Source organism: Calypte anna, chromosome 10, assembly GCF_003957555.1.
Source record: "Calypte anna isolate BGI_N300 chromosome 10, bCalAnn1_v1.p, whole genome shotgun sequence".
Classification (NCBI taxonomy): domain Eukaryota; kingdom Metazoa; phylum Chordata; class Aves; order Apodiformes; family Trochilidae; genus Calypte; species Calypte anna.
In genome coordinates, this window is record NC_044256.1 from 18,224,150 (window position 1) to 18,244,265 (window position 20,116).

Here is a 20,116-nt window from a genome sequence, read left to right on the forward strand (position 1 = left end):
ATGCAATTTCTTTGTGGTGCTGAAAATGGCAGCCCACAGGCTTCAGATCTTCTGGGTTTTTAGTGTAAAATTAATAGAATATAAATAATTTCACACAAAAAGAAGCACACAGCCCTCCTTAATGCCTGTGTAGTCCTACTGCTGTCTTATGCACTGCTAATGTGTATCTGTTTAAAAATTTATATTGCTTTCCTTTTGAAACTTTTAAAAATGTTAAAGATTTTTCCATAGCTAGCATTTTAAATCTTGGTTTGTTATAAACGAGAACTTGCAAAGAAAGATTTCTGGCTGTGTAATAGGTGAAAAAGAACAAGGAATACAAATATTTCTTAAAACTACAAGCCCAGTAGTTTCACATCCTTTCTTTTCGTAGCTCATTTGCAATGTGTAGATTGGAGACAAGTTTGTTTTTTTTTCCAGGGGATGTTGATGTGATTTCTCCATCAGAAAACAGGAAGTAGCCCAAGAAAGCAGTTGCATTGAGTTAGTCTAAAGGAAATCTGAAAAAGCTTATATTTAGCAAACTAAGTCATTTTAGAGAGAGATTATGTAATTTCTTTTTATATTTTTTTGCAGTTCTTGTTATCATGCAGGATGACAGAAGTGGAGGAAAATCCTGCCTTTATAATCTGCTGAGACCAAGTGTTACATATGTTTATCAACTGCATATGTTACATATGTTAATCAACTGAAAATTGAAGCCACTGTGTTTGTCAGAGTTTTAACTATATACTCTTTAGAATGTACAATTGGGATGCTAAAATCAGTTTATTAAAGATCCAGTAAACTGGCTTTTAATGATCAGTGATGACATACAGACTTGAATGTTCCTCATATGTCAGGCAACTTCACTCCTTCAGCTCATATCTAAAAACAGTTTTGCCTGGAAGCCTGGAGAGATGAAGTGGGTGTAGGTTCAAGTTCCCCATGAGATGGCACCTGAGAGGGTCTGTGCCTCGGGATGAACCTTTTCTGTCTGTGTACTCTGCCACCATTTTGTAAGACTTAAACCTGTCTGTTAAACAGTGAGTTTTGTCTGTGAAAGTTTCATGTAGTTCCAGTGGCTCTGCTTGATTCAGTAGTATACAAAACTTCTTGGCAAGTTAGTATGATTTGTATGTGAATTTTCCAATTGTATTTCAGACTTTAAGAAAGAAAGGCCTTAATGGTTGTGAGAGCCCTGATGCTGACGATTACTTTGAGCACAGTCCACTATCGGAGGACAGATTCAGCAAACTAAATGAAGATAGTGATTTTATTTTCAAGCGAGGCCCTGTAAGTACTTTTATTTTATCTCTACTTTTTATTTGTTGATCCTTTTTATTAACTTCATTATTTAGGCTCTGAACAAGAAGGAACACAGAGGGTGCGACAGCCCGGACCCTGACACTTCATATGTGCTCACGCCACATACAGAAGAAAAATATAAAAAAATTAATGAAGAGTTTGATAATATGATGAGGAATCATAAAATCGCAGTGAGTACTAAAGTATGGTTTGTGCTTCTATTATGTGCATGAGAGTTTTCAGTGTTTGCTTACCACGGAAAACCCCTGCAAAGACAAGAAGATGTCATGGGTTGAGAAGAGAACGTACATTTTTCAGGGAAGATGAGATGCTGATGCTTTATCTTGTTAAGATACATTTTATTGTAAAGAATAAGGAGATTTATCTCTAGTTTCTCTTCTGCTCTCACAGTTTTTCATACCTTGTGAACACGAACATTTCCAAATTTCAGGAACCCAGCTGCATTTTCTAATTCTACCTACATTTTATTATAAAGATAGATTTTGTTGTGGGATGTAGGGCAGTTTATTTACATCCCGTAGCTCCTTATCTCTTTGATCAATAATTTACAATATATTACACACAGGCAAATAAAATTAATTTTGTCATCAAATCAGTGGAATTTTATTTTGCTGAAAAACTGGATGTAGGCAAGTATTAAGATGTTTAAAAATGAAGACTGGTGCACAAGGGGAACCTCAAAAGATTGGTGTCTTACTGCTTTTGAAAGTCTAACAGATGCCTCAGTGGACACTTTGGAAGGTCTTTGAAAATTTTGTCCCACTTGCAGCTCTTAAGTCTCCTGATCTATCCCCTAGTGTGATCAAAGGACCATTTTTCATTTTAGTGTTATCTAATTGAAAAATGAAATTGTCATGGTCTGAACCCCATATATCTGAACCCAGATATTTACTGGGCAGATAATTCATGTTTTCCCTAGTTTGATATATCCACTTTAATTTGGGGGTATAAGTCAAAAAGGGATTTAGTGGTGAAGGACTCGTGGAAGAGAATTGGGGTTCAAGAACTCCCGAAGTTTGGGGGTAAGAGGACTGTACATTTTGCATGGTTTTTGTGGAGGTGCACACGATGATGTCCAATTTCCATGTACAAACCCAATTAGTGCTGAGTATTGTAAGAGAAGCATTTTCTGACAAAACTAATACAGGGTTCTGCCACAGCCTTTGAATTTTTAACATTGCAAATCTTGTAGCAATTAAAGTAAATGGACTGACTAGGTTAATCAGCACAGACCCTGGGGTAATTGAGTAGTGTGTCCCCAAGTGACTTGCTGATACTTGAAATTATTTCATTGTTCAGAGCAATGAGGCCATCTCTGCAGTCTTAACAGCAAACTGACAGTCATGACACCCAGCATCACTTCTTTTAGCCAGTTCTTTATACTTCAGTGAAGCCAAATGAAGCCAATATCTTTTGTTCCTGCATTTTTTTGAAGCTTTTGATATCCAGCCTTTTTGTGTTGAGACATCTTCAGGCCTCATCTGTAAAGTAATGCAGCTAAATTGCTCTCTCTTGGTGTTCTGTGGTCTTCATGAACAACCTGAATTGTCTGTGTGGGCATGAGTGTAAATAAAAAGGCCAACATTATTTTTTAGCTCTATAGTTTTGTATTTTATAGCTTAAAAATTTGTTTTGGTTCTGTTTCCAGTACTTACAAGTCTGTGTAAGGACATGGCTTCCTTTTGTTCTAATGCACTTGTTAGTGTCAAAGGATAGGAATGAGGCAAAGTGTGAAGAGTTCAGTCATAACCAAATGAGTCCCCTAGATGGGCAGAGGCAGATTTTACTACAAGGTGTGGGGGGGAAGCTGTCATTTATTAATTCTGTATTGAGAAACCTGCAGACAAAAAATGTTCCAATTCCTCCTAGCATTGTTTTAATCATACTTCAGGTATTTCAAGGGTAGTTTGACTTCCTTGGGAGCTTGCTGTTTAAAAACAGCCTTTTTTGTAGATATTAAATAATTTCTTGAAGTAGTTTCTCGTGAAAACAAATGCCAGAACAGCTTGTCATTAGTTAGATACTGTGAATGATTTGCTAGCATTATGTTGCTGTGCTTCATTACTTTTTCCTTCCTCTGTGCCAAAAATTGATAATTATTCTTAGGAATGCTTCAGTAGTGAGAGTGTCTTTGGCTCTCACTAGGAAGAGATTTTGTTTCTTGTGGAACATGTATTATGCTCTTTTAATTGATATAGGTGTTGTATTTCTACTACCATCAAAATTGCCATACAGAAGCATCATTCTAAATAAATTTTAAGCTGCACATGACAAAAATGGGTCCTTGCACATGACAAAAATGAGTCTTTTTAAGCATCCTTGCTCTAGGTCATGAGTGTTTGTCATCTGCATTTCACTTCAAAAGAAAAGCTATTGTCTCTATTCTGTCAAATGATACTGAATTTTTACCCTTAAATTGTACCTGTCATTGTTTTGTTTCCAGTAATTATGAGAGTTGTGAAAGAAAACAGTTGCTTTTGTTCCAGAAATTAATCACTGTCAAAGGACAGGAATGAGACAAAGGCCAAAGAAGTTAGTCATGACCAAATGAGTACCATAGATGGGCAGGCATCTAAGCTTTTGATTCAAAGAGCTGTTGAATAACAAACATACATACATCAGAAAAAGAGTTGCCTTTTAAACAATGCTGTAAAAGATGCAATTAAAAACACCTGAGATTTGCAAAAAAGCAAATGAATTGGTTATTCCAGCAGAGTTTTGTGGGACACAGGGCAGAATAATGGCAATTTAAATGTTTATGTTCAAGCTACTGAATTAAGTGAATTTCCAAATATCTGTTTACTTTTTTTAGTCTATTGACAACTTTGTAGAGATGAGTGGCAATATTTTGGTGAGGTTATTGATAGAAATGTTATCACTAACTTTCTTTTTTTATGTAATTACTGACTATTGATTTTAAAATGTGCATGTTTATGCTTTCATTTTGAAGGTGTAACTGGTTATTGATTTGTAGACATGTTTAGCTTGTCATTGCTTTGTAATAACCCAAATTAACTGACAAATTTGTTGTATTTTTTGAGTTTGCAGATTCTTATGAGTATTTTCAATTTTTTGTATTTGAACTTCCATTATTTTAGAAGTTTATGATTAATTCTTTTGGAACTGTATTTATATGATGTATAAGAGTTTAACACCGTACTCTACAACAAATGGATGTTTTATAATTGTATGCTTAATATTAAAAACTAACAATTAACTTTTTTTTAAAAAAAAACAAAAAACTGCCTGAGTAATTCTTGGCAAACATGAATGTATATTTTTATAACATGCTATTTCTGCAAACACTTCATGCTAACGTTGTTGTCTTGTATGTGTTCTTCTCATCTCCCCTGCAGCCTGGCTTGCCTGCTCAGAACTTCTCCATGTCGGTCACAGTTCCAGTGTCCAATCCCAACACTTTAACCTACAGTAACCCAGGGAGTTCCCTGGTGTCCCCCTCCCTGGCAGCCACCTCCTCCTTGACGGACACCACCATGCTCTCCCCCCCTCAGACCACCCTGCACCGGAACGTCTCACCTGGGGCTCCTCAGAGACCACCGAGTACTGGCAATGCAGGTAAGATTTCACCCTCTTTAAAGTGTTGTTAATAACCTCCCTGCCCCAACAAACGACCCAAAAGAGTAGCAAGTTCTTAAATAGTTTGGGTGCAGTTTCTTTTTTTGAACTTGCTCAAGTTTTGTAGGATGAAATGTGATACTGTGATGACAGGGAGTTAGTTTAATGCTCTGCTTTATCTGTATTAGGTGGAATGCTGGGGACAAGTGACCTCACAGTGCCAAATGGAGCTGGTACCAGTCCAGTTGGTAAGTGTTGTGTCATGGCTTTGAAAAATAGTACTGTGGCTTTTGTTTCACAGTTACTTAAAAGCAATTTTTTATTTTGACTCTGCAGAAAAAGTGGCTGTGGCAAAGCAAAGGTTGTCTTGTCTTTTTACTGGGTTGCACTGGAATTGTCAAGTCATGTGAATTCTTACCAGGAATTTAACATTTTGCTGCCATGCTCTTTCCACTGCAGTAATATTTGCATTTTTAATTTTAAAAATGTTTAAAAATGTGGCTTTCAGTAGTACCATGCTGCTCTTGCTTTTGTGTTGCCCTACAGGTGTAATTACAGCACTCTGAAGATACCTTATGTTCACCAAATCTCTTACTTCACAGAAAATTCACTGTGCTCTCTAAACTACTACACTAAGCACAACTCAGCTGTGTTCTCAGCTTTAGTATTCCAAAGACCTGGATGTTTGATACTGGATGTGTTGCCAATCAAAATGAAGAAAATACAGACTGTTTGTATTGCCATGTGTATCTTGTTAATTATTTTCTAGCAATTAGATGAAGAAAACAGTAAATCTTGGAAGGTGATAGCTACGTTCTGTCCTAATATTGGAAGAGGATAAGAGTTTATTTAAAAAACAATTACAGATCCTGCCAAAAAAAAAAATTCACTGTACTTTCTGCTCTTCAGTAAAAAGAAATAATAGCATTTCTTAATTAAAAAAAAAAAAAAAATTGTCTCCTGTAAGCAAAATTTAGTGCTGTGATTGAGGGTAAGCAGCCACTGAAGTTTATCATGTCACAAAAAGACAAAATAAGTAAGAATTCACCCAGCCCCTTCATATTCCTTCCATTCCTTGAGATTCCTTGGTAGCTGAAGGTCAGTTTGGGAACTATACATAACTCTCCTTGGAATGTCTTCATAGTGAGGAATTAGAGAGGCAACTGTTGACCTTTCAGTATTTGCCCACTGGCTACTTAATGTAGCAACTGGGAAAAAGTCCCTTGAAGATAAATAAGCAGTTGAATTTATGAATAAAAAGATGCTGCATGTACAAGGCTGAAAGCACAGGACAGACACTTTGCATTCTTCATCCATTCTTCAGCTATGTGCAGCAAAGATATGAAATATTGAAGTGGGGATTCTATCAGGTAAGCAAGATTTTAAGAGGAGGAAACTTGGTCACTTGAAAAATGCCATTTTTAGAAACCGTGGAGGTCAGATGTTGATTTCCAGAGAATTCCTCAAGTCAGGCTTAATAAGTTTATTATCAAGCTGTTTCAGGCCTCTTTTCCAAAACAAGACTTGAGTAACAGCAGCCTCAGATGTAAGATTTTCAATAAGCAAGCAAAGCAGTTATTTACAGCACTTGCTACAGAATATTAAACTGTAGAAACACTCAGTTACAGCAGTTTGGTGAATGTATTTAGTGCTGTAAAAAGTTTTCCTTCTTGCATTTAGTAATGGTTTATGTGAAGAGCCAAAATGGCATCACTTCTCTTACTTTCCAGAGCATCCAGAACGTTGTACAGACACCCACTCATTTCTAGAAAGATTTTTTTGTACAAGTAGGAATTGTGGCTGTACAAGAGCAAGGGAAAATGTGGAAGAAGTCCCCCTAGCAAAGCAAGCAATTAACACCAGAATGCTAAACCACAGATGACTCTGGACTGTCAGAACTCCACCTTCTACCAGGAGGAGGTGTGGCTTCTTTTAACTACTGTCAGGTATTTAGGAAACCACACATAACCCGATGGAGTAAATCTGCTCACTTGTCAGTTTGAGCTTGACAGCTGAGTTTGAAGTGTGTGCATCAAGTTAATTATGTCTGCAGGGAACAATGGGTTTAGTTTCTTGCTACGTTTATTGTAGAATTAACTTCTAAAACAACATAGGTTTTCTTCTTTTAGCTTTCAAGGTTTACTTTTAAACTTCTCAGGAACACAGAAATTTTCTATTATTGTAGTTGTGAAAGGTCATGTGTCAAATTTGCAGCTGAATTTATAGGAGAGATGTCAAAGACTGAGTGAGCACTGGTGTACCCGTATTTCCAGACAAAGAAAAAACCCAAACCTTACTTGGCATTATGAAGTTTTGAGCATTTGAGATTTTATTCTCATTTCACTGAAATATGAACTTTTCTCTCTGAGTAAAAAAGCAAGTAAAGGTTATCTTGCATAGGTGGGACCCAGTTCAAACAAAGAAGTTGCATACAAAGTCTCATGAGTCTTTTTCTGAAGTCCTGCTCAGTTCCAACTGAGCAGTTTAGTTCAGTTTAGTTCCAACTCAGATGGAATAGGTGTGAGTTGCTTTAGCAGTCAATTGCCAACTTTACTCTTTGGGTTGGTTTTTTTTTTTTTTGTGGAAAATAACTTCAAGTAGGATAGCTGTGTTTTGTAGCCAAGACTGGTAGGTGGGTTTTCTATGTCTAGAAAAAGAAACTGATAATGTTGTAATACTGAGGGCTTATTTCATCTGCAGTTCTCGTAACTCAAAGAAGCATTTTTATTCTATATTATTCTTAAAATTTTACCCATCACATAAGCAATTGCAGAAAAGGGTCAGTCAAAGGTATTAGTTTTGGGAGGGGGGAAAAATGTCTGGTGGTCCAGCTTTTTTTAAAGCTAATTAATTTTTCCTATTAATAAGATCCAGTGCTTCAGTGATTCAGATTATTTTCATGGTTCTGTTGCCCATGGTCAGTGTTAAACCCTGTTCCATTTGGGCTGCAGCATTGCAGTGTATCTGTTTCTGTGAAGTCTCAGCATTTGTGTCACCTTGCCCAGGATACAGCACCCAATATCCTCAGGTGCTGGAATCATATCCCTTCTATTGTCCATTCTTCTTAGTGGTTTTGTGTAAATACAGGAAAATCAACGAGTTCAGAAAGTAGAACTGATTTCAGTCCCTGTGAACTGTTCAGTTGACAGAAGAGCTGAGAGGTACCCGATTGCCACTGCTGAGGTTTCACACAAAGGTGCAAAAGCACTTGTGCCTCTGCTTTAGGTTTGCTGTTGCATTCTGAGTAATGACTCTGTCTTGAAGGCCCATTTAAACTCTAGATATCTTTCAAAATGGTCTCTTATGTAGCTGAGGGAAAAAAAAAAAAATCCAGCAATATGGAAAATGAGCATTTTTTTGGTTGTTTTATAATATGAGTAATCACTGCCTTGACACTTAGTCATGTGGATTTCTTCTTGCTGCATTTTAAAACCTGAAGTACTGCCTTAAAATATAGATCTTGCATATTAGAAACCTTACATTACTCTCAAAGGTATATTTTAATTCTCATCATAATATTATCTGAAGTATTGCTTTGTAAAGATCACTGGAAACATATTTATTGCAGTTTCCTTGGTGTTATAGTAAAATCTTTCCAAAGCTAGCAGAGAACTTAAGCTTTTTTAAATGATGGTAGAATCAGCAGTGAGTTCTGTGCCAAGCTGAACACACAGTATTAACAGCAAATGCTATTTTGTTTTCTTTTTTTAAAATTTCCATTTAAAACTGTCATACTCAGAAAAAAAAAGGCAAAATTGAATAATTTGTGCAACCAATGCACACAGAAATGCTGTTGTTGTATTTATTTGCATTATCTTTCCCCCTTCTCTCCCCTGAGGATGTACATGTAGATGTTTTTCTTCAGTAGATTTTATCTGATCTTCTCAGTGCTTAGGGAATCAGTGACTTACTGCAAACACAATTTTCTGCTTCTAATTGTGTGACATTTCTTGGGTTGTATGATGTCATTTGAGGCATAAATATTTGTTCACTACCATTCTTATTTTTGCTTCATCTTCTATTGCTTAGCTGCTTGCCCACATTTATTTTCCAAAACTCTGTGTAACTGTTCAGTTTCTCTAAAGGTGAACCACACAAAAAAAAAGATTAATGACATCCATGACTATAATTTATTCCTTTGAGTAGTAATAAGTACATGGAGTACTTTCCAGCCACATGTGTTCATTGTTCCAGCTGATGTGATTTATGTAGTGAAATATGAGTCTGGCTCATGTAATTGAATGCTGGGTCTTGGGCTGCAGGACAATAAATGAGATTAAGCTATATTACATTTCTGAAGGCAGAATATACAGCTGTTAAAAGGGGTGGATTTTACCATTTAGCTTCAGAAAAGAGGTTGGTTTCTGACTAAACAAGAAGTAGGCTAATGTACATGAACAATGTTTGCTATCATCAAACCTAACTAAATTTTAATTTTAACCCTTTTAAAAAATTATTCATGTAATTGAGAGTTTATCATCTTTGCATTGGTGTGTCTGTGTTTGCCAAGTCGTGTTTCAAAAATGCTTTCATAGTCTGTTTTAAGGAATGAGAATGAAATATAACTCTTGCAGTACAAGTAAACACAGCAGTCTTCTTTTACACATACACTGGATTCTGGATTCTGGTTCCATTTTTCAATCTGATGGTATTTTTAAACAGAAAATAATTGTTTCTGGGGAAGATCTATAGTGGGTGGGGTAGGTACAATTTCTGTATTATACAAAAGAGTAAGAATATATGGAGTTATTAAAGCCTCACTTTGGCAAACTGCCCTATGGTTGCATCATCCTGTAATCATTATCTTTTTCTGGCTCCTGACCTTACTCTAAGAAATACCAAGCTTTTAGTGATCCTTTCACTCTTGTAATTTGATTTTCTTATTAGATTATTAACAGGAAAAAAGGCTAAATTTGATATTAAAAATGAATATTCTGCAGTCTTACTGCAGCCCTAACACACAATTCTTCAGAGAATTCATAGATCTGCTTCTCTGTTTGCTAAGTGTCCAGTGCCTGTTATTTATGGCAAAGGGCTGTTACTGGATTAATACCCCTGGCACTGCACACTTTGGACATTATTTATTTCTCCCATTCTTAATGTGCTTTTTCTAAATACTCCCTTTGAGAAATGCTCAGAACCAGTGCTCTGACTCTGCCCTGCAGCTGACTGATACTGCCCAGAGAAGGTAATGGCAAGAACTTTGTTGTTTTTGACAGCACCACCAAAAGCATGAAATGTCTGAAGGACTGGCAGAGCCTTTTTAATAAGGGCTGCAGGAAATGACTGTATTGGGTGTGGAAGAAAGAGACTGTCCAGATTTAACACATGAGCTACTGAAATACTCAAAAACAGAGGAGAGGAAATGGTATCATAGGATAGACTGAAATGCTGTGCAGAACTCATTGTTTGTACACACTGCTATTGTTCTGGAGTTCAGATTCAACTCAGGACACTGCAGCTTTAGCACACAGAAGGTAACCCTGACAGCCTCGTGAGTAATAAATGTTATTTATTACTTCATTAAAGCTCAGGCTTTCCTTTCTTTGCAACAGTAGGTTCTTTAAATATTCTGATATTTTTGATATAAACAGAAGCTACCATAACAATTTTATAGGTGTAATTTGGTGAAAATTATGTTACTTCCTATAACTTTTCCTTCCTCACATCTTTTCCCATAGCTACTTAATTTTTCCCTGTCTACTGGTAAGAGATTTGTCTTGCAGTCTGATGCCATGTAGGCTGTCTGGAACTGATGTTTACCCTCATTTGCAGTGGATAGGTATTGATGCATGACTCTGTGTAACAAAACCATGATTCTATGAAAGCTCTTTCACAATTTCAGGAGCCTTGGGGTAGCACAGAACTTAATTCTTTTTCTTGGTTGGTTGGTTTGGTTGGTGTGACCCAACTGTGGTTAGTTCTCTCCTAGCAGTCAGGAGTATATTTAGCTCTAGTGTGTTTTCTCTACTCCAGTCAAACTTTCCAGCCACTTCTACTAAATTTTATCACTAACCTAGAAGCATCCCAATAAATTCTGCTGCTTTCAGCCCAGGAATGTGGATGCTTGAGTCACAAAATGAGTTTTTACTGTGGTTTTCGTACAGAAGGCAAAATGCTCTCATAAAAAGCTTTTTATTCTTTCTGCTGTCTCTATTCCTTCTTTCCTTCATAACCTCTGATTTCAGTGGTAGAATTCTCAGAAAATGCAATCCCATACCTCCCATACAACTGCTTCAGGAAAGTACTGAATTAGAACAACCCCTCCGTGCTCTGTTAACCTTGACAAACTCAAGGGACGTATCCGCTCATCCATGTGTGGTCAGGCTTTTGGCACAGGAGGAAATCCACAAAGTAAATCCTGATTGGAAACCCTGGCTTTAAATTGGTGAATTTACTGCTCATCCTTCTGTGTCTGAGAATACTGGGGCTGCAAATTCCAGTAAGCTCTACTTACTTATATTTTTTTTTCTTTCTTCAAAAATCTTAGGCAGTAACTTTGTTTCCAAAAGACCTTTATAAAACTCAGTAGAATATCTTTGCTTTTTTCTAACTAACAATGTCTTTCAGCAGTACCAGGCAGCTTCAGGATGTGTGCTGAGATGTGTAACTGTTTCTCATTCCAGTTAAGCTTTTCAAGGCATTAAAAATTTTGCTAAAGAAGGTAGAATGTGACACTGACAACTTTCTTATTTTAATTGCTTTTAGATTAATATGTAATTATGTAATAAAATTGGATTGGGCATAGGGGCCTATTCAAATTAGAATAATAACATAAAATTCATGGCAGTATGGTGCTGTGGGCTATTAGAAGAGAATTTGCCACACAGGGAACTTTGTGTAATAGACTTCTCCTTGAATTTTGACTACAAAGGCTGCTTTCAGCACTGCAATGTGAGCACAAACATAATTTTACTAGGAATTGTATTTATTCATACACAGGTTCTGCAGTGCTGTAGAACTGTAGGGTTCCCTGTTGTGAAATTCCCCCTGCTTAACGACATTTTATTTTATTTCCCAATGAAATAAGGTGTGTGTAGTTTGAGAATTATTGCTATAAATGTGATAAAATCTTTGGAATCTGGCACTAATTTTTTTTTTTGAGAAATATATTTTGGTGAACACAATTGGTGTGTTTTTTCAGTACAGGAAAATAGAATACTTAGGCACTTCACTGTTTTGCTGTCTTTTTACTTTTTTCTGACCTGTTTTGAGTGTAAGCTAAGGCATTCTGAGTGTATTCAGTTTTTGGAGATTTCAGTGCTGGAACCAGGACCTGTAGGCTTTGGCTGATCTAATTCTACTTAGAATGAGTATCAGGAGTAAGGTAAAAAAAGACCTGTGTATAATACATTGTTGGGCATAAATTGTGTATATCTGTGTCCAGAGCTGGACACATGAATATGAAGGGAAAGGATTTGTTCCCCTCAGTATTGCTAAATACAATAATTTGAGAATGAAATGAATTTTACAAGAAAATAGATACTGGAGATATTTGAACAATACCTTTTAGAAATAGAAACTTTAAGAGCCGAGTTTTATTCTCCAGGGCAACAACTCAATGTAGTTCATGTGCTGTGGGGGTGGGGATGAAGTGGGGCTGTGCAAAAGCCCAGTTTTTGCAAGCTCAGCCTGGAGGAACTTGAAAGGGCAAAATGAAAAGCCCACAGCAGATGTTATTAGGAATAGTTGTTTGAGATCTGCTCTTCTCAGCGTTTAAGCTGCCACAGTGTGCCCTTGAGGTGATGTTACCTTTACATATTGATCTTCTGGTGAAAGTGGTTTTTTGTTTGTTCAATTATTCAGTGCTGAGCCTCTTGTGAGAAGTTTTGTTCTTGGAAGTTTTACAAAGGAAATATTCCGTGATTCGTACACGTGCACCAGCGTTTTGTGTTGCTCCTTGGTCTGTCTCACAGCACATTTCTTTTTCCTCTCTCAGGGAATGGGTTTGTGAATTCTCGAGCTTCACCAAGTCTACTTGGAACTACTGGTGGTGGGAATGGCTTAGGCAAGGTCATGCCTACCAAGTCTCCACCTCCACCTGGAGGAGGTAATCTGGGAATGAACAATCGCAAGCCTGACCTCCGTGTTGTCATCCCACCCTCCAGCAAGGGCATGATGCCCCCACTGGTAAGTTAAACCATTTGTTCCTTGCACTGGCTTTGTAAAAATGAAGTGTTCTATCCACATGCACAGGGAGAAGCAGTCTGATCTGCTTACCATAGGCTGCAGTAATAGGAAAGTATTTGTGTTCTGAAATTGCACTCATGAAGATCTAAGTCAAGTCGTTTCCTTGGGAGAAGTTAAAATTGGAAGGAAGTTTTTTCTTTTAAAGTGTAAAATAGCAGCCTGACCTAACTGTGGTTAGAGGGCAGGCCTAGGAACAGATCAGGATTTTTTGATCTGACATCTCAGTGACTCGGTGTGGAGAACTCTGGTTTGGATGATGTGGGTTTGCAGAAGGGTTTTGCATTATTCTGTGGAGGAATGGCTGATTCTGTTGGTGATGTGAGCTGTATTAGTGTGCCCCAAAGCACACTTTGTACCTCTTTTTCCTGGGTCATAATGATTGTGGGATGTGAAATGTAGCTTCAGTGGTAATGATGGTCTGAGAGAAATGCTGGTTTGATGTGGTGTGCTGGAATGCAACCTTGTGTGTCCTGTGGTGGTGTCGTGTCTCCAGTGAAGGCATAAAAGAGCAATGAGATCAGGCTCAGCCCTGATTTGTGTGTTTTCAGTGCTACTGGGCAGTGGGGCATCGTGGTGGTAATGTTTGTTCAGCCTAGATTTGGAATAGCACACAAGTTTCGTGTCAGGAATGAGGCAACCACAGCACTGAGACCAGAACTGGTCTTTCAAGAAGAGTTACTCTATTTTTCCTTTAATATGCTTGGCCGTGTGCTTTGGTCTTTAGTCTTTCACTGTCACACAGAAATTTTAAACACCTAAGTGTACATTTGTGTTTTCTGTGTATGGAATAATGAACCATAACTAAGAGGAGCAGGGTGTAAACAATACCTGCACTCTGTGTAGTTCTTATTTGTTTTTAAGATACAAGTGCTTACATTTCTTTCTGGTATTCATGATGAATAATACAAATTAATGCAAGTACCAAAAGCTATAATTATCCTAAGGGTAATGATTCTTGAAGTTCTACCTTTTTCTAGGAATTGTGAAGTGTAGAAGGCACAGAAAATACACTGGCTGAGAATTAAAGTCAATATTAAACTTTAAAAATAATTACAAATAGATGCAAAGGAATTTTGTTAATGTGCTTTTTTTCATGTTCTCAGTGTGTGGTGCCTACTTATGGTTGTGTTAAGAACACCATACTACTCAATTTAGGTTTTGTCTGTCTTTTTGAGGAAATGGGAAGGAGATTTCAGGGTAGAGGTGCTGGGATGGTGTGGTGGTTGTATGTGATAAATATTTTGTTACTGAGCTGTCTGTTCATTGGATCAGTCCAGCCAGAAGCTCTGTGTCTGTGTGTGTTGTCAATGTGTAGCTGTGTCCTTGGGTTTGCTGAGCTCTTCCTGCACTTAAAATTTTGCCAAAATGTTTGTTCTGTGAGTACAGGTTTTTAAATTGACCCAAATTGCAGAAATTCTCCTTCCTTGTGTTATTTACAGAGTCAGGTGGCCAATTCACACTATTAATTAAAGTAAATAAAAAAGCTGAAGCACGAATGTGACTTTTTCTTTCATTTTTGAAAGCAATGCTATTCTTAGTAACTGTGTTATCCCTCTTGTTTGCTGAGTACAGTCGGAGGAGGATGAATTGGAGTTGGTGAGTTTGGGCTACTGTTTGATGAGAGAGCAAGATGCTAAAAATGTCTTTTACTACAGCTTTTTAACTGTAGCTTCATTACATATTTTAAATAATTCCAGTGTTCCCTTGGTAGCAGACAAAAATACATTGGTTTTATCAAACTGAAAACCCAACCAGTTCCAGTTGAAAACACATCCAAAGTCTAGTGCTTTCTATTTGTAAACTTGTTTGTTTTTTTCCTGAAAATATTTCAGCTTTTCTTGGAGGGAACATTGGAACAGAGCCTTACAGAGTAACTGTCCATGTCTATAGGGTGTTTACTGACTATTATGTAAAATATAAATAACCACTTACCTCGTAAATTATTGGAATATTTTTAGAAAGTGGCTTCACTCACAAAGTTTTTCAGATTGTAACACAAGCCCTGTGTTACTTCTCTTATTTTCAAGGAGATTACATCATTGCTAGTGAGGTCACCTTTTTGGAGTTTAGAATTATTTCATGCTGCATGAGATTATCAAACCACAGGGGTGTTCCCTGTTTACCAAAAGCAATAGAGAATGGCAAAGGAATAATTCTACCTTTTTCCAGTGGAAAGAGATTTTGGTTTTGAAAGCAAACTCTTGGGATTTGTGGCTTTTTATTTTCTATTTTTTCCAAAAGGTTTTAACATTTGGCATTCTGTCTGGAAAATAACGTAAGGCTAAATATTTTTTAACTTATTTTTAGAGCAGTTTGCAAATTGTTAAGCTGCTGTAGCACAAACCATGCAGAAGATGCTGAATCAGAGTGCAGCTGTAAAGATACACAAAGAATTCTGCCTGTTACATACCTTGATTTCCTTGTGAACATGGACCTGTTGCTAATATGAGGCTCTAATTGCATGAAAGCATGGAAAATGTAGTGATTTAGATCTGTTTCTTGATGAATGCATGCTCTTGGTTGATTTATTGATTTTTTCACCTTAAACACGAGCAGTACATTTACAAAAGTAAGGGAAATTCCTTTTTGAGCCAATATTTAAGTTCTTAAGGTTTATTGGAATGACTTGCAGTTCTGAACAGCTGTCCCCCATGTTCTCACCTTCATAGAGGAGCATCTGGTTTCTAGTCAAGCCATGAACCTTAATTCGATGTAAAACCACTTAATCGAAATACTGCAACTGGAATTAATGCAAAAACACTTGGATTCAAGTATTCCTACCTGCTCAAAATCGCTGTGCTCTTCCCAGTGGGAGATAAACAGTGCCACTTGCAGCACGGGTTGGGTGATGACACCGTGTGGAGCGTGGGCCATCTAGTGGTTAGAAAACTGAGCTCATCTGTCAGGGATAGAAAGCACACAAAGAAAATGCAATAGTGGTGAAGAAATCTGAAATACACCTGCAGTTATCTCTGTTCCTCTGCTAATCCCAGTGCTAGGAGGCAGTTCCCAATGCCTGGGAATGTTCATGCTGTGTGGTTGGAACCAAGCATGAAATATGAAAACCAGAGAGCAAGGGTAGAATAGCATGGACTGAAGATACTGAATTCTTCCTGTTACTGCTGTGCTTTGTTACACTTCAGCAAATAATAACAAAAATTCCTGAGAGTTTTAATTAATCTGGCTGAATCTCTGAGTAAAACATCAGACACCACTGAGTATTTCTTTGTGTCTTTATATGGCTGAGTGTTTAGGATTATGTTCAGAAATAAATTACCTCAGAAAACCACCTTTATTAGCCACTTAAAAAAAAAAGAAATCCCATGGGGAAATCCTTTGGTCTGGATTGTTTCCCAGCATACTCCTCTAACTTTTCCATTATACAGTAATCCCAACTTTATAGGCTGCCATCCAAGCAAGCTTTGGAAAAAGGTCAATTCCTGACAGACAGAGAAATCTGCTCTAATAACACATCTATATGCCAGATAAACTTGGTCTAGTAGAGATTTTCAGAAGTACATAAGTGATTTAAAGGGATAAATTGCACCAAATAAAACCAGTGGGACTTTCTCTGGGATTTAGGGCTTTGAAATTTGGTTACTGTGAAGCAGGGTGGGTCCATCTGAACAGCTGCCAGAGAGTCTCCAGATTCTTACCATGCTCAAATGCAACTTTCAACAGCAGCCAGAGAAAACAGAGATCAGAAGCTGGTAGCCAGTGGAAGATTGTAGCTAATTTTAATGTAGTAGCTGTGGTGCACTTTTTTTTCTTGAAACTGGAAAGATAGAAGCTAAGGATTGATAGCACTCAAGTTATCTTCTCCAGTTTGAATGACAAGAGCCCTGTTTCAGTACCTTGTTATAAAAGGAATTGTGGATTTTTATACTGCTCTCTCTCTCTCTCAAGATCTGAGTGGAGAAAAAAATTCAGTGCTGCAGGTACAGGAATATTTGTACTCCTGTCTGCACTGCAGGAAAAGGAGTAGTAATCTTCTAAAGATAGGAGATGGACCTCTACCAAAGAGGTGAAAAACTGCTACTTTTTATAGCAAATATATTTTCCAGAGATAGAGGCTTGCTTTAAAAACACATTTTCAAGAGTTTGAAATCCATCTCCTTTAATTGCTAATCCTTTAAGGATGCTAATTGCATCTCCTTTAATTGGGAATGATTCTGTAACAATGTAGAACCTAGAGAGCATAGAGACTTCTCCTACTTCCAGTCTTACTAAGACTTCTGTAGGTAAAACTAAGTATCTGTTGTTTAAAAATAAAACGTGGCACATCCTGTTCTTGACAGCAACTGGCGTGGCGAAATGGTGTTCAACTGCATATTTTGAAGGCAGATTTGAAGTTGCTCCTGTGAAGAGCAGTAGTTCTGTGACAGAGCAGCTCTGCTGTCTGCTGATTTTCACCACAGTGTTTAATACACAGTTTTCTAAACAGCAAACTTGGTTAAAGAGCTTAATTTGAGTGATATGTTAGCTACAGGTGCTTATCCCAGTTGGTGGGAATGACAGGCTGTTAATAAGAAGCCACATCATGCCTACAGTAGAAGGGATAATCTGAGACAGCCTTCTGAAGCTCCTTTTCCTGTCAAAAAGCACAGTTGCTCTGTGTGAACTCAAATGTCATTTGCTTCGAAACAAATCTGCATTATAACAAGTGCTCTCTCAGTTTCTCAGGAACCAGGGGAACAGCAAGATGATTTTATCGTGAGGTCTTATCAACACCAATTTAGGAGCTCTCTGTCTTCCTTTCAGGACAGGTGCAGTCAGCACAGTGTCAAAACTGGCAGCTAAAATTTTGGAAATTGGATAAACAGCTGGGAAGTGGGAAAGTCTTTTGTGGTGGAATTGCATCTCACCATCTGCACTACAGACTCTTAAAAATAAAACTAAAACCTCTTAGATCACTTAACTTCTGTGAATTGTTGTGTGGATCCCTAAGAAACTGCATTTACTTTTGTCCTACAACTCTAACACTATGGAAATCTGCATGCACAGGAAGCCAACCAGTCTGAATTAATTTTTCATTTCAGTTTTCCAAGGTCATTTTGGTTGTCTTGAAATGTTTTGGCTTGTTAGGAAATCTATCCTGACAAAAAAAAGGATGTATCCATAACTAAAAAAATAAATCAAAGAACCACCTTTTAAATGAATGCTGTTTTGATGTTAGCACTTGATTTGCCATTGTTCTGACTGATATCACAGACGTGTTGTTATTTTTAATCATTTATAGAATACCCAAAGGATAAGTAGTTCTCAGTCTACACAGCCTCTTGCTACCCCTGTGGTGTCAGTGACAACTCCAAGCTTGCCCCCGCAGGGATTGGTGTACTCGGCCATGCCTACTGCCTACAACACTGGTAAGCATTGTTTTTAATCAGTGGGTTGATTTGTCAGAGGTACAGGGCTTGTCTGATTCACAGGCCCCCAAAAATTTGCATTTCTGTGACACTTTGTTTTCCTATTCAGTTCATTTGAAGGCTCTTATTCATCAAAAATGAGCTTTTAGCTTGTAAAATCTGTAAATGTTGAGACATGGGGAAGAAGCTTTCAGTCAGTCAGGTTGCACACAGCTGAAGGCAGACAGACACAACCAAAGTCACTGCTTCCAGCAGCTTTGAGCTTTCCCTGGGAGGACTGCAGGGCCTCCCTGTCAGGCACCACTTGGGAGCACAGTGACCCTGGGGAGGGAGATGGATTCTTCAGGAGAAGCTTGGATGGATGAAACCCAAAGAGGGCCTCCTCCTCCTCAGTGGTTTTATTGAGAGTGAGGTGGGGTCTCACGGGGAGGCACTGCCAGAGTTCCCACTGCAAGTTTCTGGGAAGGACCTCAGAAAGTTCTTTTTATCCAAGATGGTTGTGATGCAAGGAATTTGGTAATAGTAGTTGCAAATGGTTTGCTGGTTTGCGAAGTAGTTGATGATGTGGTGCCTCCTGTTGTGTCTCCATACCACTAGAGAAGGTTCTGTGTTTGTTACAGACTCTGTGTGTAATCAGTGAAGGAATCTGTGCAATTATTTCCCTGAAAGGCTGCAGCCTTGATGGTGTCAGGTTGATTACCATTGATCTGGGGTGCACAGTTTAATTGTCAAATGCACCTGCAGAGAAACTGCAAATGAGTATCAACAAGTATTTTATATAGTAGCTATTTTATCTCTTACAACTGGAAATGAAAAAAAAAGAAATTCCCAAATTTAGTTTTATAATCAGGTGAAGCCTAGTTAAGATATTAAAATATAAGTGCTATAATTTGTTAAAAGAGGAATTTTTGAACTAGGAACCACTGTGTTGCAAGCTTTAAATCTTATTTGGTAGGCTTTCAAGTTCTAAAAACAATAAATCCAATAAAAGTTCTCGTTTCTCTCCTCAGCAATGGTAGCTCTTAAGAACAGTTATACTACAGCATTTCCATTTACAGCTGACCAGCCCTGGCCAGACAGAAGGAGCTGCTCAGGACAAATCCAAAAAACCTTCAAGGTCTGCAGATGAAACCTGAGTGACAGACAGAGGGGGTTTTCTGCAGGGAGGGCACCAGCAGGAAACTCAACAGTTGGAAGGTGGCACAGATAGAGCAACCATCCACTCATAATAATTCCTCCCCCCCAGAGAAGGATGAGATTTGATACACTTTTTTTAGGCTCTGGAAGCCTTCACTACACTTGTAGCCATCTTCCAGCCAAACAACTTCCAACTTTTTGTATCTTTTTGTATTAATGTGCTCAATAACTGACATTTCCTACCCCCCAGCTCCTTTCTGCCTCAGTTTCCCTTAGTGGTGCTGGACATGCAGATCTTGGTTTGATACTTAACATAAAGATTGTGTATATATTGTGTTTAGTGGCAGGTTAAAGTAAACAAACACTTCAGGTTGCTGCTCAGAAGACTTACATTGGGTTTTACCTGCCACAGATCCCTTCATTCTCCCACCCAGTCTAACATTGTTTTGGGAAGCAGTTGTGTGTACCCCTCACCCAGAATAACCTACAACTTAATGGCCACAACAGGCTGAAAGATCAAACAGGATGAGAGGGCTGTA

At 37.9% G+C, this 20,116-nt stretch overlaps 1 protein-coding gene across 5 annotated transcripts in view; it reads left to right on the forward strand.

Annotated features, from left to right (window-relative positions):
- The window catches only part of MEF2A (myocyte enhancer factor 2A), an 82,081-nt gene that overhangs the window by 54,712 nt on the left and 7,253 nt on the right, over nucleotides 1-20,116 (forward strand). Inside the window, exons 4-9 of one of the 5 annotated variants that reach the window (XM_030457058.1) lie at nucleotides 1,144-1,275; nucleotides 4,665-4,884; nucleotides 5,073-5,132; nucleotides 12,824-13,014; nucleotides 14,647-14,670; nucleotides 18,314-18,440. In XM_030457058.1, coding sequence (XP_030312918.1) covers nucleotides 1,144-1,275; nucleotides 4,665-4,884; nucleotides 5,073-5,132; nucleotides 12,824-13,014; nucleotides 14,647-14,670; nucleotides 18,314-18,440 — 754 coding nt within the window. Of the gene's footprint in view, nucleotides 1-1,143; nucleotides 1,276-1,340; nucleotides 1,479-4,664; nucleotides 4,885-5,072; nucleotides 5,133-12,823; nucleotides 13,015-14,646; nucleotides 14,671-18,313; nucleotides 18,441-20,116 lie in introns of all 5 variants that reach the window. The other 4 variants (XM_030457057.1, XM_030457060.1, XM_030457059.1 and 1 more) reach the window with 4 other exon arrangements.